The sequence below is a fragment of the Loxodonta africana genome, chromosome 25, assembly GCF_030014295.1.
Source record: "Loxodonta africana isolate mLoxAfr1 chromosome 25, mLoxAfr1.hap2, whole genome shotgun sequence".
NCBI lineage: Eukaryota > Metazoa > Chordata > Mammalia > Proboscidea > Elephantidae > Loxodonta > Loxodonta africana.
The window spans coordinates 17,370,501-17,388,355 of record NC_087366.1 but is presented as its reverse complement, the minus strand read 5'-3'; the positions used below and the strand labels follow the sequence as shown (position 1 = coordinate 17,388,355).

The 17,855-nt window shown below is 44.0% G+C and overlaps 1 protein-coding gene across 1 annotated transcript in view; it reads right to left on the bottom strand.

Moving 5' to 3' along the window:
• Positions 1–2,915: 2,915 nt before the first annotated feature.
• The window catches only part of NIBAN1 (niban apoptosis regulator 1), a 166,680-nt gene continuing 151,740 nt past the window's right edge, over positions 2,916–17,855 (bottom strand). Inside the window, exons 12-14 of the mRNA XM_010590944.3 lie at positions 16,244–16,351; positions 9,856–9,967; positions 2,916–7,614 (exon numbers count right to left, since the gene is read on the bottom strand). Coding sequence (XP_010589246.2) covers positions 6,464–7,614; positions 9,856–9,967; positions 16,244–16,351 — 1,371 coding nt within the window. The 3' untranslated portion in view covers positions 2,916–6,463. The remainder of the gene's footprint in view (positions 7,615–9,855; positions 9,968–16,243; positions 16,352–17,855) is intronic.

Sequence of the window (17,855 nt, the reverse complement as noted above, 5' to 3'; positions counted from 1 at the left end):
ATCAATAAGAACAAAACAAATAACACAATTACAAAATGAGCAAAAGACCTGAACAGAAGCCTTACCAAAGAAGACATACATATGACAAATAAGCATATGAAAAGATGTTCTACAATTGTAATAAATGTATCACATGACTGCAAGATGTTGAAATAGGAAAAACTTTACAAAAGGGAGACAGGGTATATGGGAACTCTATACTGTACAATTTTTCTGTAAACCTAAAACTGCTCTAAAAAATAAAGTCTATAAAAAAATATTGACAATGATCCTGAAATGAAATTCCAGGACAGAAAATAAAACCGTGGACTATCACATCGGTTCCTTGGTGAAAAGTCATGGTAAAATAAATCTTTTCTTCTCTCCCCAACCCTGTGCTCCTTTGCCTCCTACCCACACTTTCCTTGTAAAATCTCATTTTCCTGGGGACTAGGAGAAATACAAGGTAGACAGTAGTAACGTTAGGAGAATCAGCAATTGGTTACCTGGCCAACCAAAAAAAGTGTTCCATGTTAGGAAGGTACTTAGTAAAATATTAAGAGAGTCCTGGCATATTCAAGGTAGTTTCCAGGACAGATACTCTTGCACATGGAGGAGAGGAAAGAAAAGCCACCTGGAAATCAAAATTTAGCATCTATATATGCACTTCTTCCACTGAGCCTGTTATGACTTCAGATGACCCTTTAATTTCTCCAGCTGCTAGATTAGTCCTTTCTGTGGAATCTGCTCATCTAGGTTGTGATTTGGCTCGGTTCCTGGCCTTTGCATCATCTATTATCCACTGTCCTTGCCCCCAGTGATGAACTCTTAGTACCAAGCCCACTAATACCCCTGGTGTCAGCATCTAGACACTTGTTATTGGCTTCAACCCCAGGCGTATTTTCCAGTTTCCATTCAACCCTTGCCTGAATGTGATGGGTGGAAATATTGATGGTGTGTAAATTAAATTTAAGGATGACACAAAGCCAAGAGGATAGCTAATATGTTGGATGATAGAATCAGGACAAACAAAATTTCCATAGGCTGGAATAAAGAGCTGAAACTAACAAGGTAAATTGTGGCTGAATGGAGTTCTGACCTTAGTTTTAAAAATCAGCTGCAGAAGCACAGGATGGGGAAGTCATGAATTATTTCTGTTACAGGCAGACTATATTTCATATGAGTCATTGGGGTGGTAAAGTAAGAGGGGCTGCCAAAAAACAAAAAACTTAACTGTGGACTTAAGCTATATTAGCAGACACAGAGTGAACTGGTCAAAGTGGAGATAATCCTACTTTGCTTTACTAGTCAGATCACACCTAGAATATCAGATGCAGTTTTGATAAAATGGAGTGTGTCCACCTTCACCTTCCATTCCAATCTGGTTTCTGTCTTACCAAGGTACTGGTGAAAAAAGCAAATACTGGTGAAAGAGTAAAGATCCACTCTGGGCTGTCCCTGGCCATGTCGTCCCTCAGTGTGAGTTTCTAGATGTCAGGAATCATGTCCACTGTGTTTACTCATTTCTCCAGTACCCACCAGAGTGCCTGCATATAGTAGACAATCATTATTTTTTAGATGAATGAATTCATGGATGAATGAGTACAGTGCAGTGAATTGCTATTATATGGCCTTTCTAGCCGTGGTCTTGTAACTCTCCTCAAATGATTGGGCAAACTATGCAAATAAGGTACATGGAAACCTTCAGGGGATTGGATAGTCTGCTAATACAAATAAGGTGCATGGAACCCTTGGGGGGGGTGGAGCTATGCAAAAAATGTAACTGTGGCCCACAAAGGGGTTAAAAACAGCCAACCCCAGAGGTTGGAGGGGGACCTCACTACCATCAAAAAGAAGAGCCAGTTGCGGAGGGTGTCCTTTGGATCCAGGGTCCCTGTACTGAGACAGGAGACAGAGAGAGCTGTAATACTGGAGACAGCATGAGATGGTGGGAAGTGGCAGCAAGCACAGCAGAGTCCAGCAGCAGAGAAATGGCTGCAGTGGGACCAGGAGATTGCAGTAAGACAGCACAATGGCCTTCCCAGACCACGGAGCAAGGTGGCTACAAGAGGCTTGCAGACCCACAGAGAGCTGAGCGCCTTCAGGCAGGAGGCTTTATGGTGGAGTGGGGGTGCGTCCAGGCACTTATGGGTGGAGCTAAAGAAAGAACTATAACACTTGCCCAAGCAGGGCAGAGGCCAGGCCAGGCATGGCTGAAGAAGCAGCTGTCCTACTGAAGAACTGAGTTATTCCTGTTACTTCCAAGTTGATCCTAATCCTGAATTATAACCTGTTACTTCCCTAATAAACCCCATAGTAACGAGTATGGTCTATGAGCTCTGTGTGGCCATTACAATGAATTATCGAAGCCAGCACAGAAGCAGAGGGTGCCATGGGAGGTACAGCTGGTGTCAGAACTGGTAAAAAGGTTGGAGAGTGGGGGGTATGTCTGAGCACCACCTCATGGGAATCAGCTTTGGGCTGATGATGGTGATTATCCTCCCTGCTCCTGAAGTCAGAGGACCTCTGACGCTGCCATTTTACAATGAGCAACTGAGGGTATTAGTGAATAAAACCTGTTTTATTTATAATTACGGAAAGGGTGAATGTTTTGCTCAATGTTACCCACCAAATATAAATTTAAGTTTGAACAGCAGTTTAATTGCATCAAGAGTAGTTGCCAATTGCTGTATTATGGACTTGATTCAATTCCTAGGGAAATAAGCACATGCATTATCAAAGCATAATTACACTTGATGTTAAGTGGCTTCCCTGCAGCTGCCTTCCTGACAACAGAAGAGTAAAAGTTCCATGATGTGGTAACAGTGACTCACCTTTTTATCCCTGAGGCCTGTTCTTCCCAGCTCAACTATGGCATTTGCTTAAAAGATGAAACCAATCCCATTTCCAAGTAAGTATGACATCTGGACAAGTCATCAAGAAGGAACATTTTATTGGAATATAGGCACTTGACAGAGTAAATATGTGGTTACAAAGTGTTTTAAGTTTATTTGCTTTATATCATGACCAGGGGAAAAAAAAAAAACCAATCTACAGGCTGTGTAGCCTCCCCCCCTCCCCAAGTTGCAGACTTCAGAAGGCAGGTCCCCAAACATTTTTGTTTTCAGTAAAGTAAGAAGACACACATCGCCAACTTTTTTACCTACTGAGAAACTATCTTATTGCTTAGCTCGGGGATGTTCTTCCCTCCCCCATATTAAAATTGCTATGTAGCATGTATCATTTGGCACTTCTTAAAATGAATTACAGTCCCTTTTGTCTGAGAGAACTGTGAAGCGCTTTGATATCACTAACTCCAATCCAAAGGCATATAAAACCGGAGTCGAGGATCTTTGTCATAAAATATAAGAAGGTCAGGCTTAAAGACCTGCAGTTGTTCACATTCAGCCTCTTCCTAAAGCATCTGGCCACATGGGAATCTTAGCCTTGTGGGCTCCGGTGTACTTTCTTCTAAGAGTTTACTGTGCATAATGCAAGGCAGTACTGTCTCCACTCAAGCTTCAAAGGAGATCACACACTGATTTTTTTCAGGAAAAGTACTCTTCCTTTGTGAAAGGTCAACAGTAATGTAACTAGTTTACAGTTAGAGTTTTTGCCAAAAACTCTATCTTGGGGTTTTATACATCTCTAATGAATTTGCCCATAGGAGACAGAAAGCCCTCTCAATAAACCTGCCCCATCCTAGAAACCTCTGAAACAACAAATATGAGTCCACATCAAAAGCAAAGCAAGCTCCTGGTAATATAAAGTTTGTCCATACAATATGAAAAGCAAAAATAATATTTTAAATGTATTTTCACTTTCTAGTCAGTCTTTAAATGGAATCATCATCTTGCTTATTCTAGTGAATTTGTCTTTTGTAAAACACACAGATAAAAATCTGTCAACTGTGTTCTTAAGTACTTCCTCCCACTTAATGCCCAGCCTCCCTCTGGCCTACATGATGAATAAAGAAGGGCACTAAGGCTCAGCCACGCGATACAGTGAAGCACACCTTAAGCCCCACTACACTGCTGTGGATCCCAACTCATTGCGACCCTATACGACAGAGTAGAACTGCCCCACAGGGTTTCTAAGGCTGTCATCTTTACGGACGCAGACTATTACATCTTTCTCCCATGAACCAGCTGGTGAGTTTGAACCACCGACCTTTGGTTAGCAGCTGAGGTCTTAATGCGTAACCACTGCACCACCAGGGCTCCACACTCTCTTCAGGGATGGAAAAATCTCTTAGCTTTCCTAGGTGTGCGAGAAGCCCTAAGGTGAGCAAAGGGAGGAAGCTGGGAAGCTCCAGAGTAGGGGCAGCGTGGGCTGGGACCTCCCCGTTAGCTGAGATCCCACCAGAGAGGAGGTAGGCCTTGGCAGGCTGGGCACTGTTCCTTTGGCTCTTTGCTGTACTGGGCAGTGTATCTGCTCACCTGGCCATCTTTCCCTTGGGCTTTGTTTAAGGGAAGTCTCACCAAGGGCCAAAAGCCCAGTTAAAACTGTGCCACTGCCTGACCCCAAGCCCTAAATAGCCCCAGCACAGCTGCATTCATTTCCCTATTTCCTGAGCAGCCTGACATTGGCCAATTCTGTGCTAGGCACTGAGGACATTAAAGTGACTCAAGGAAGGCATTATTCCAGGTTGTAGGTTTCTAGCGGGAAATACATATGACTAAAACCTAGTTTCTGTCCTTGAAGAGAGGAGCTCCTGGGAGAAACAGGAAGTAAAGAAAATTTCAATTCTCCGTGTAAGTGCAAGGATATGAGGAAGCACTGGGTACTGCAGGGCCCTCTGCCTTCTGTCTGCATGAGAAGATCCTTCGTAGACTTTACAATCTAAACACTACAGTTAAGAACAGTTGAGACAACTCAGTAGGAGAGTATACTGATACTAATTATTTTTCCTCCCTGAAAAAATTCTTCATGGGCAGTGTGGAGGGGGAGATCTTTTCATTACTCATCAAAGGCCTGAACCAAGGGACAAATTCTCTAAAGAAGTGATATAAACTTAATTGCTGGTGATGATCAAGACAAGCTCTTTGGACAATGTTGGGATCTAATATTAAAACTTGTGGAAGCAAACTTCAAAATGCAGTACTTGGGACGGAAGCTTTTAGAAAATAAACTTGTCCAGTTTTTTGTTTTTTTTTGTTTTTTTCCCAAGGGACAATAGAACAAATTGTTTCAATCTTTTGCAGGTAAGACTGTTGCACTTTTAGCATTAATGGTTACAGGTCAGGATCCATTTAGAAGCCTGATTGTGTCTATTTTCACTGAAGTGTAAATTCCAGGAGCAAGGAACAGTCTTTTCACCATTGTACCCCCAGTGCCTGGTACAAAACAGGGACTCAATTAACTCCCTCAGTGATTGAACAAATGATTTGCACTTTTGCTAACATCTTTGGAACTTGATGGAATATACTTTGACTTGTTTTTTTTTCTTAATTCATGTTACTTTCTGGCAATAAGCCAGGATTATTTCAATGAAAAGACAGAAAGCTGTGTCATGGTTTGAAAACTGGCATTTTATTTTCTTCTAGATTAAATTCCCTTGGGTCTTTTAATGTATACTAGACAATCCACTGTATCTGTTTTCGTTTAATAACTATACCTAACACAGTATGTGGCATATAGTAGCTATTCAAATAATGTTTCTTTAATTAGTAGGCTTTAAGGTCAACCATCTAGTTAAGCTTTTTCTCTACACAATCTAAGACTGATTTGGAATGCTTTCAGGCTTAAACATGCCAAAGAAATTTTCTTGCCTCATCTGAATGTCCCCAAAAGGTGATTCAGTAATAAAGACGGATAAAATTAATTAACACAATTAATTCTTAAATTGATAGCAGAATCATAACAGGCCCAGACAGTTCCACAGACCATAAGCTTCCTTTGTTTCAGCTCAGCTTCTTCTGAGATTTACTGGCCTGACTGGCTCTGTGGCGCCACACACAACAGGCGTAAGCGTTGTCCGTGCCTGACCTATCCTGTCTTGTAGCCTAACCGTGGATAAATGGCTGAGACCTTAAGAGACTGTGAAAGCAGCATAGTAGACAGTGAAGCTGGGTTTACAGTATACATTTGCATTCTTGCAAAAAAATTAGAAAGCCTCAAAGTGCATTAGAAGACTATCACCGACATGTGCAGGGTGTACTGAAAACCATGCTCCTACCGTTTCTCCATCTTCTCAACACCATTCCCTCCCTCTGACACCCTCAGCTGGCCTCTAACCCCAAACACTCCTTTGTAATTCCTATTAAAACGTGAAAGCAATAACTCATGGTAGAACAGTTCAGTCCCACAAAGGTTTGCTACCGTGCTCACGCCCTGTGTGTTTTTCCTTTGGTTTCGCTAAACAAATGAAGGAAATACTTAATAAAATGCTTCTTGTAACAACGTGCACGTAATCCCTAAGTGCACCCCCTATAGCCTTTTGACTGACCTTGTTCAAAGCAAGACTTTTGCCAAATAGTCCACCTCACTCCTCGTCCGAGGGCTGCCCCGGGGAGCTCTCCTGACAGCCTTCTCCCTCCTTCACATCATTTTCGTGTGTACCCAGGCTACTGGTTTCTGGAGCATTTTCAACCACCCACTGACACGCATGAACACCGGCAGCCTTAATCACTTCTGTAGCCACGCTGGCCTCACCCTGGACCGTGCTGATTTTCCCTTCCACCGTTTCTTCAGAAACCTGGCTCTCACTAGGGTGGACATGGTCAGAACTTAAAATGAGCTCTTGTGCACTGGCCTCACCCTCCAGGGTACACTGGGCCCCTCCTCCTTCGGGGAATAGTCTGGAAGCCCTCCCTGTGAGCTCCCCCTCAGGGAGCTCCCCAGCTTCCTCTTTCTCACCTGTGGGGCCCAGGCAGCTGGCCGCCTCGGTGAGCCCTCCACAGGCTGGCTGAGGGGCAGGGCTGCTTGCCTCTGGCAAGCTCCCCACTTCCATCCCACCAGGCTCTGTGGAGGGAGGATGGGCCTCCCTCTCGCTGACTTCACCCTCTTCCCGATCGGAGGCAGCTGCCTCAGGGGCTTCTGTATAGATTTGGGTTTTTCCCTCTTCTTTTTCATCTTCTTGGGGCAAAAGGGTCTCCTCATTTGTATCTTTTTCAGTCGCAATGGCAGACTCCTCTGGTACTTCAACTGTGACTGTCAACAATTTTCTGAGCTCTTTCAATGAGCCTGAGGCAGAGACGGATTCTGGCTCTTCATGAGTGGGGTCTTCTTCCTCAGGAATCCCTCCAAACTCCAGCTCTGCTGAATTACTGCCCAAGGTTCCTGTCTTGTCCTCTGTAGCCACTAGATTCACAGAGTCATCGATAACTGAAACCACCACCTGCCCATCTCCAGCTGAGGGAAGGCTGGACACAGGGAGAGATGTGCTTTCCCCTTCAGCCAATGGACTAGGGGCCCCAGGCTGCTGCTTTTCCTCTGGCTCCTGGAACACTTCGTTACCGAGGGGCTCACTGTCAGGAACTCCTGGCAGGACAGTAGAGGCTCTCCTGGCAGGGCTGGCCTGGTTTGACCCTGCGGGGGTTTTTAGATCAGTTAAGCTGGACACACTTTCACTGGGCAAAGTTATGTTGTCTTCAAATAAGTTGTGTTTCTTCAGGACAGCAGCTTCCTTGATCACTAAGAGAGACCACAAAACAAAACATGACATGAATACTCTGCTGTGGCCAGCTTGGATTATCAGATTTTTTTCCAGAGGCCCAAACCCCTCTCTCAGCCTCTTTGGCTATTTCTCAATTTCCAGTCTTATTTTATTCCTACCCTCTTTCCTGAAGCATTCCCTGACCACTGAAGCCTGCAAATTTTTTCCAAATACTGAATCTCTGTAGCATTCATTCATTTAGTCACTCATTTATTTAGTCAGCCAACAAAAATTTGCTGGGCATAACTATGGGCTAGGAGTCCCAAGGTGGTATAAACAATTAATGCACTTGGCAGCTAACCAAAAGATTGGAGGTTCAAGTTCAGCCAGAGGTGCCTTGGAAGAAAGGCCTGGTAATCTACTTCTAAAAAATCAGCCATTGAAAACCCTACGGAGCAGAGTTCTACTCTAACACACATGTGGTTGCCATGAGTCAGAGTCAATTTGGTGGCAACTAGTTTACTATAGGCTAGCCAACCCTGGGGCGAAATGGTTAAGCACTCCACTGCTAACAAAAAGGCCGGTGGTTTGAAACCACCAGCAGCTCCAAGGGAGAAAAGGCCTGGCAATCTGCTCCCATAAAGATTTCAGCCTAGGAAACCCTATGGGGTAGTTCTACTCTGTCCTATAGGGTTGCTACAGGGCAGCTCTACAGGGTTGCTATGAGTTGAAATCAACTCGACCGCACACAATAACAACAACGGGCAGAGAAGAACAAAATATAGCCTTGGCTTTCAAGGAGCTCACGGTCTAGAACAGTATCATCTGTGTAGCTCATGGAAGCCCGCATCACATTTTACTAGTTGCTAATACATGAGACTCCAGATTGCCCTCCAGTTTGACTAAAAATTCTCCAGGGCAGAGGCAGGGGTTAAACATCTCTGCGTCTCCTCACAGTGTCTGGGACAGTCCCGGATGTGTAGAGAGCTACTCAGTCCTGAGTAGGCAGACTGGGCAGACTGGTTGACCTGTAGCCTAATGAAGATCTATATACACTAGCTCAGCCTCCAAGGCCTCAGGACGGGCAATGACATTAACAGTAGCAATCACAGCACAGCTGACATTTTTGGCCACAGGTCTCAGTTTATGGCTGTGCAGATGTAGAATGCCCAACACTATCACATCCAAGGGAGTGCCATTCATGTCACAGAGAGCACAGATTTGTGTAGTTGGTCTCCTAAGTTTCTGGTAGCTAGTAGTAGAATGTCCTAACAAAATCAGTATATTGTGACAATTTTCTGAAAGAGGACAGTAAAGTGTATGGAGGAAGGGAACCTTTTTCTAATTCACCCAAAGGTGCTGTCCAGGCTGGCAGTGGCCCCGATGGAGCCCTTCCTCTGTGCAGACACCTTTACATTCCTATCTCATTGGATCTTCTGTGAGTAGCTACTGTGACCTGGGGCTTGTATGCTTGGCCAATTTTCTTGGCGGACAGGTTTCTGTGATACTCAAGACCCTCCTCACAGAGACTAGATATGTTTCAGGGCCACAATTTGAGGGGTGGCCCTACTGAGGATGTTCCTATCAAAGTTTTCCTATTCCAAGCAAGGCCTGACTCACAGGACAGTGGGTGCCAGAGTCCTAACAAGGCCCGCAGGGTACTTTGTCATTGCCCTGTCTTTTCTGTCTTGCTGGGTAGAGTGAAGAATGTGCTGACAGAGCAGCTGGTCAGCCCTGTGACCAGAATCACCTCTGGGAGGGGTCATGAGCCATAGCTATGAAGAGCCTTTTTGCCCTTGTTCACTCTGTAACAGCAGGAGGAAGACAGCTCTTCATTTGAAACTCAGCTGGACCACTTGCCTGCTGAGTGACCCAGGGCTTAATCTTTCTAAGCCTTAGTTTCCTTATCTGAAAGATGAAGCTTCAAGTTTCCATCTCACAGCTATTATTTGTATTAAAAGAGAAAATTATATCTAAAGGGCCAGCATAGTGCGTACCAAAACATGAATGCTCAGTGCTAGTTTCTCCTCTCTGTCTCCCTAGCACACCAATGTCAATTTCCTCCTCTCCTTTCTTATCTGTTGATAAAATGCAGCTGGCCTGACTGAGTCCCATTTCACGGGAACTCCCCTCTCTCTAAAGTTCTCCCTCTCCGGTTACCACCGAGTCGATTCCGACTAATAACCCTATTGGACTGAGCAGAACTGCCCCGTAGGGTTTCCAAGGCTATAATCTTTACAGAAGCAGACTGCCACCAGCACCAGGCAAAATTTCCTTACCTTTCAGAGTTTCATCAAGGAGAATCTGATGTAAAATTTCCTCATAGACATTTTCAACTTGGATCAGATTGGTATGATCTGCAAAGATGAACTGCTCGTATTTCTGAAGTTCCTGGAGAGCAAAAGATAAAGATGAAAAGGCATGAGATGACTATTCTTGGAGGAGATATGCAAAGGACAACTCCTACTCATGACCCTCCCCTGGAAGTGTGTGGGAGAAGGGCAATGTTGGCCCACAGGCAAAAGGTGTTCAAACAACAACTCAATGCAACAATACTTTATTGGATTCCCACTGGATAGAATTCACTGCACTAAGCACCAGGTATGACCTTGACACATGGTCTATCAACTCTCCAGGAGAGGGCTTGGACTGCTACATTGGTAGGTCCCTTCCCTATACTATTCCTTATACTGACGACATATCTCTGCACCTCCATGGGGAAGACACTGAAGATTTTGATCACCTCAAGGCCTTGGCAGGGGTTTTGCCCCTCTCTTTTTCCAAAGAGTTTCCTTCCTCCTTTTTTTTTTTAAATGCCAACAGTACTTTATGGAGGTATAAGTTACATAGAGCAACATATACAAATTTTAAAAGTATAGCTCAATGACTTCAAATATATCCATGTATCCACCATCCAGATCAAGATAGGCACAGTTCCATCATTCCCCAAAGTTCTTCCGTGCCCTTTTCCAGTCTGAAAAGAAGTAAGGACTGTTCTGATTTCTATCCCAACAGTTTTTGCTTGTTCTTGAGCTTCATATACATGGAATCATGTTCTTTTGTGTCTGTTTTGATATCCATCCATGTTGGTGTATGTATCAGTAGCTCATTCATCAAACAGCACACATTAGCTGGATAAACCCAAATTCTTTATCCATCCTTCTGCTGATGGGCACTGAGATGTTTACACTATTTGGCTGATACAAACATAGCTGCCATGAACATTCTTGTGCATGCTTTCTTGTGGACCTAAGGAATCATTTATTTTAGTATATACACAGGAGTGAGATTGCTATGTCATAGGGTAGGTGTATATTTAACTTTATTAGAATGAAGCCCTTTTTCAGGTTGGGGGAATCAAGGACTCTTTGGGAACATTCTCTTTCCCTCCAACTGACCCCAACACTCTGGATTCCTTCTAAGACAGTCCAAACACGATGCAAAATCCCTCAACCCTGCCTGCCTTCCAAGGGTTCCCAAATGGCTTGCCTATTATCAGCATGAGTACAGGGCAGGGATCAAAATATCATCAAATCATATCCTGCAATTAACTCAGTAATCCTGGCACCTGAGGGTGCTGGGAAAGGGTTCCCCACACGTGGCTGTAAAAGAGCCAGAGACTTAGCAATGGGATCTGATGCCTTTGGCCTGGAGGGGCAGGATTTATAGTAGGTGATCAGAAGTACCACAGTCAGATAACTCTCAGTGCTACAACTTGGGGGCACTGTAGCCCAGGACCAGATCACAGTAGCCCTTAATGGTGTCCTTTTATACCTACCCTAGAAGTAAACTAAAGGATTGAGGAGGCATGAGCCTCAACAACCCCTAGAAGGCCTGTGAGACAGGACTGACGCACAGATGAGCACAGTATGGAAAGAGCACTACCCAGTGGGCATGGTACTGCCTTGGATCAGCTGTGTGACTCTGGGCAAGCCATGTCACTGCTCTGTGCCTCCAACTCATGCGTGGAAGACCCTTTCATCTTCCCTACATGATTCCTACTCTTATTCTCCTGATTGTTATTCATTCTTCAGAACTGGGTCAAGGTATGACTCAGGGAAGTCCTCCCCAACCCCATAGCAGAGTTGAGGCAACCCTCCCAGTGCTTGCTCACCACGTGACAGGATGTATCTGACGGTGAACTCCAAAACAGCAGGACACCTGCCTGGCACAATGCCTAGATCATATTTGATACATATTTAATACTCGTTTGCTAAATAAATAAAACAGTAGAGCTTTGGAATTTGAACTTGATAACTAATTCTGTGGAAAGGAATAATTTCTAGGGTCGTTTGTACTGTTGTGATGTGCCCAATTTACAAAACAGCTCTTCTATATTGAATTGTATCACATCTTTAATGAATTTAATCATATTTTTAATGTTTCAATTAAATTGAAACTGCTGAAGGTGAGTCTTGGGGAATCTGAATTTTTTTAAAGCTCCTCAGGCAATTCTTATGTGCAGCTAGGACTCAGAACCACAGGTCCAGAAAGCTGCTACTTTAAGAACTCGGGGAAAAATAGTGAAATAAAGAGTCCTTCTATGAAGCACATAATCCCCTAATTTACCTAGTCTATAAATCACGATTTTTTTTAAATCTCTTGACACTGATACAATAGCCTTCATTACTAAGAACTCTGGGCCACAGGCTCTTTTGAAACCAGTCTTTGTTGATTAAAAATTACAAGAGCCTCTTATAGATGGGGCACAACTCATTCTGCTGATTCAAGGAAAGACAAGAACAGACTGGAAGGAGGACCTTCCTCATTCCTCTTCTCATTGGGGAGGAGGTGTGTAAAAATGGTGTGGTGGCGTAGAACCTCCTCATCCAACTTCACAAGAGGGGAGAAGCTGATGATTCAGCCCGAGGCAGATTCCTATGAGGTGGGGGTCAGACATATACCTCCACCCGCCAACCTTTCTACCAATTCTGACACCAGCTGTCCCTCCCACAGCACTTTCTACTTCTCTGTTGGTTTTGATAATTTGTTGCAATGGCCACACAGAGCTCACAGACAATATTTATGATTATGGGTTTATTAGGGAAGTAATAGGTTAGAATTCAGGATCAGGATCAACAGGCTACAACTTGGCGTCAGGATCAGGAAGCATGTAGGCAAAGTATCCCTTCTTCAGTGCAGGATAACTCAGCTCCTCTCAGCCGTGCAAGGCTCCCCTCAGACCCCTAAGGATAGGCTCCTTTCGGCCTCCTCAGGACAAGTCTCCTCTCTCGGCCCTCAGCCCCCTCGGGCCTGGCCTCTGCCCTGCTTGGTAAAGTATCACAAAGCTTTTCAGGTCTGCCAGTAAGTACCCAAAGGCACCTCACTCTACCAGGAAACCTCCTGTTTAAAGGATCTCAGCTCTCTCTCCCTGGGCCAGGAAGCCCACCACACCATCTGGTATGGTTTCCTGGTCCTGCTGCCCCTGTTTCTCTGCCACTGCTTCTCAGTGTCTCACATCGTCTCTGGTGTTACAGCTCTCTCTCTGTCTCCTATGTCTAGGAGGTTCTCAGTGGAGGGACCCCAGGTCAAAAGGATGCACTCTACTCCTGGCTTTTCTTTCTTGATAATAGTGAGGTCCCCCTTTTCCACCTCTGGGGTGGCTACCGGGATGGCAAAACTGACCAATCCCCTCATTAGGGTTCCTGTGATGGTTAAGATTGTGTGTCAACTTGGTTGGGCCATGATTCTCAGTGTTTTGGCAGTCATATAATGTTGTGATCACTTCCTGTTGAGATATGATACTTGATCACTCCCATGATGGGATCTGCTATGAGTAGCCAATCAGTTGAAGGGGAGTTTCCTTGGAAGTGTGGCCTGCATTGAGCGTGGGCAGATGTTCAGGCAGGGCTCAGGGGCTTTTGCTCGTTCTGGATCCTGCAGCTGGCTCCTGTTCATCTGCCCTCCAGTTCTTGGGACTTGAGCCAGCAGCTTACCTAAGATCTTGCCTGCTGATCCTGGGATTTGTCAATCTTGAGCAACAGCCCTGCTCCCCAGCCTGCTGATCTTGGGTTTGCCAGCCCCTTTGGCTATGTGAATCAGGAAAAGCCTCTTTCTTGACCCATGTACTTGGGATATTACAACATTTACAACTGTGTAAGCCACTTCCTTGATATAAATCTCTCTCTATTTTTTTTATATATATATTTATATACTTTACTGGTTTTGCTTTTCTAGAAAACCCAGCCTAAGACAGTTCCATATATCTTATTCACATTATTAGCAGTTTGTCCAATCCCTTTGGTGGGCCACAAATACCTTATTTGCACAGTCCCACCCAATCATTTTGTGGGAGTTACAAGACCATGCATGGCTAGAAGGGCTATATTAAGTAATTCACTGTACCCCAAGGTATTGTGAGATCTCCAAACCACCTGTGGGATTGATAGAGAAAAACACCTGAAGCAGAACATCTGCAAGCCACATATACCCAGAGGTAGACTGAGGCATCGTTTGGGCTGTTGATCTTTTTCCATCCACCTAAGGCCAAAGGACAATCATATAGACTGATTCTTTACTCCTTTGGCTTGTCGAATCCTTTTCTACTAAAGAAATATACCCCTAGAAATAAAAGCCAGGTACTAGAAATGTCTGTACGGATCCCTGGTGGCGCAGTGGTTAGGTGCTTGGCTGCTAACTGCTAGGTTGGAGATTCGAACTGCAGAGTAAATCACACGTCCGTAATTATGGTGACCACTGGATGTCTGATTTTTGCAGCGATTAATAGTTTCATTGATTTTACTAAACAAGTATTACTGGATTGAACAAGACAACAACGCGGTGGTTAAACGCTCGGCTGCAATCTGAAAGGTTGGTGGTTCGAAACCACCAGCTGTTCTTTGGGAGACAGATGTGGCAGTCTGTGCCTGTAAAGATTACAGCCTTGGAAACTCTATGGGGGCAATTCCACTCTGTCCTACAGGGTCACTATGAATCGGAATCAACTCAACAGCAATGGGTGGGAGTTAGATATGCCTGTGACTATCTGAAGAAAAAGAACTCATGCAAAGGGTTTTAATGTTCCAATGCTTGAAGACTTTCCAAACTGCCAAAAAGCCCTTTATAAATTCTAAAAAGCTCTTTATCATTTGCTCCAAGAGGAAGCAGACCTTGCAAATGTTCAGGCTTATAGATCATTTCTGAAATGTAGAAGTAGTAGTAATATATTTAATAATAATAACAACAAACCGCTTACTGTGTGACTACCATGTGACAGGTGGGTGTGAGCTGGTTTCCACTGCTGGTGGTTGCCAGCTCTGTGACTTTGGGCCTGTTACTTAACCCCTCAGTTTCCTCATTTGTACAATGAAGACACTAACAGTACCTCCTCACAGAGATGTCATGAGAGTTATTGAGATAATTCACACTAAGTGTTTATTTAACACAGTGCCTAGCACATGGTAAACACTCATCAAATATTAATTGTATCATTCTAGTCCTCTCCCTTAGGAATCCTTTGGTGGCGCAAACAGTTAAGTGCTCGACTACTAGCTGAAAGGTTGATGGTCAAACACTCCCAGAGGCACCCTGGAAGAAAGGCCTGGTGATCTGCTTTCAAAAGGTCACACCCCTGGAAACCCTATGGAGCACTTCTACACTGCCCACATGAGGGCGCCATGAGTCAGAACTGACTTGATGGCAACCAACAACAACAGTTCTCCCTTAATCTTAAGAAAGATACTGCAAATTGCTATTATGTCCATTTTAGAGATGATGAAATGTAGGCTGAGAGAAGAAAAGTGACTTGCCCAAGGCTCCCGACCAGATGCATGGAGGAGGCAGGACTTGAACCCAGATCTCTGCCTCTGGAGTCCAGTTGCCCAGAGTCTGTTCTGCAAACTAAGTCACACTTTCATAATTATGGCTGCCACCGTGATGTCTGATTTTTGCAGCAGATGAAATAGTATTCATTGATTTTACTAAACAAATACTACTGGATTTAACAAGACAATAATGCAGTGGTTAAATGCTCAGCCGGTAACCGAAGGGTTGGCGGTTCCAGTCTACCAGCCACTTTGCGGAAGATGATGTAGCAGTCTGTTCCTATAAAGATTACAGGCTGGGAAACCCTATGGGGCAGTTCTACTCTGACCTACAGGGTCGCTATGAGTCGGAATTGACTCAACTGCAACAGGTTTGAGTTTTTCGTTTGTTTGTTTGAACAAGACAAATATCCTAGTACATCCTTCCATAATCATCTTAAGGTGTTTTCCTAGATGTAGTGGTTAAGTTCTGGAGGATACATTAGACCTATGAGTCATTCTATTATGAACACTTGGTATCATCAGTGTTCTATGACAATGCTTAGCTTGACTCTAACTCAGAGCGTTATGCTTAGAGGTTATATATAGTCTAGGGGTTGGCAAATCTGGCCAGCTGCTTGTTTCTGTAAAGGCAGTTCTGTTGGAACACAGCCACGCTCATTTGTCTGTATCATTTACATACTTGTTCCATATTGTCTATGGCTGGTTCCCTGCTAAAACTGCAGAGTTGGGTAGTTGTGAATACACTTTATAGCCTGCGAAGCCTAAGATATTTACTCTCTGACCTTTAAGAGGAAAAGTTTTCTAGACTAGTCTACTGATTCCAAGCACATCGTATCAAAACAACTTGCTTGAGCTTCAGAGGCAACAAGAGCAGGCTCTTTAGAGTAGCCCATCTCCTTACTGGTTTGCATGAGGACGCCAGTGCCTTCTGCACCGTGGGAAGTGTGATCTGAACCAGAGCCTCTTGAAATATCTTCTTCCGGTTGGTGCTGCTGTCATAGTCATATTGCTGTCAATACAAAGACAGAAACATATGCAAAATAGCAACATTGCAATCTGTTAACTTTTCCTTAAACAAAAAACTCAGCCACCACTCCATGTCTCTTTTTTTTTCCCCTAGTTTTTGAGGACTCCTATGATGTTTGTTTTCCAAGGTCTCAGGGATCTTTCTATGTAATGCTCTCACACTGCGGGTGGAGGTTACGATTGACAGCGACCAATCTTGCCTCCCCCTCTTATAGATACGGGAACTGAGGCAAGATCAAAGCAGAGTGACTTCTGCGTTATAAAGAAAGCCAAGGACAGAACTGGGGCTTGAGTTTGCATTTCATCACATCCAACGCAAGTATGTGCATTACCATCTACTTCTCTTACTCTACATTCTGAAATGTTATAATGTGTGTTGTAATGATTTCCTCAGAGGAAGAGAGGGTCTGGCTCACAGCTCCATTAAGAATGTGACGTGTTAACCAAAGAAGTTTAGTATCTAGAACTTTGGGCTGAACGCCCAAACCTAGAGGCCAGGGTTTGATTCTAAGACATCTCTTTAAGAGGATCCCAGACAAACTGGAACACATTTACAGGTGTGTGAGCAGAATGGCCAGGCCGAACGAGAAATGGGTAAAGAGGTGAAGGCATTTACAGTGGAGATATAACCTGGGGTGAAATTACAGCTTCATTCAAACAACCAAGGCCACCACGTGAAAGAAAGATATGAACAAAAGGGGTAGACCTAGAATTACCAGTAATGAGAACTTTGACCTAACATGAAGGAGGTTCTTTCGGAGAAGAGCGTCCAGAGGTGAAATGGGCTATTCTGAGAAGTAGAGAGCATCTTGACACTAGAGACGTCCAAGCACAAGCTGGACCACCCCTGGCAGGAAGGCACCTTAAGCCTGGATGTGAAGCTGACCTGGGGGTACTCTAAACCCTTTTCTAACCTGAGGTCTTCACATTTGAATGCCTTTCCACTTGGCATTCTTCCTCTCTTTCTATGCTGAAGAACTTGATATTGACACTTTCTTTTCTTTCAAACCCCATCGTCATTATCATTCGTGTTGCCATGATAAATATGACTTTGAACCCCAATGGTTTGATTGCCAGAGTTTCCTCCTGTCTGTGAGACATCCAGATCAAGCTAGAGATTCAGAGACCGCCCCTAGGCTCTGTGGGCTTTGATCTCCTGCTCCAAAGCACTGTTTCGAGGAAATTTATTGTAGTTATTCCCATTTATTTGGCTCCTATACATGGCATCTGTATGTGTAACAGAACTAAACGCTGCCTGGTCCTATAGTAAAAAATTAGTGGGCTATGTATAAGGACAGTTTTAGCTCTAAGCTCACCATTGACCAGCCTATTTAACTTAAATAAACCACGTTAGCTCCTACACAGACAATTTTCTCATTTGTAGAATAGGGACACATTCTAATTATCTCACAGTTCTTATGAGGATCAAATAAAACAGAGTAGGTAAAAAAGCTTAGGTTTTTTTTTTTTTTTTTTAAATATACCAT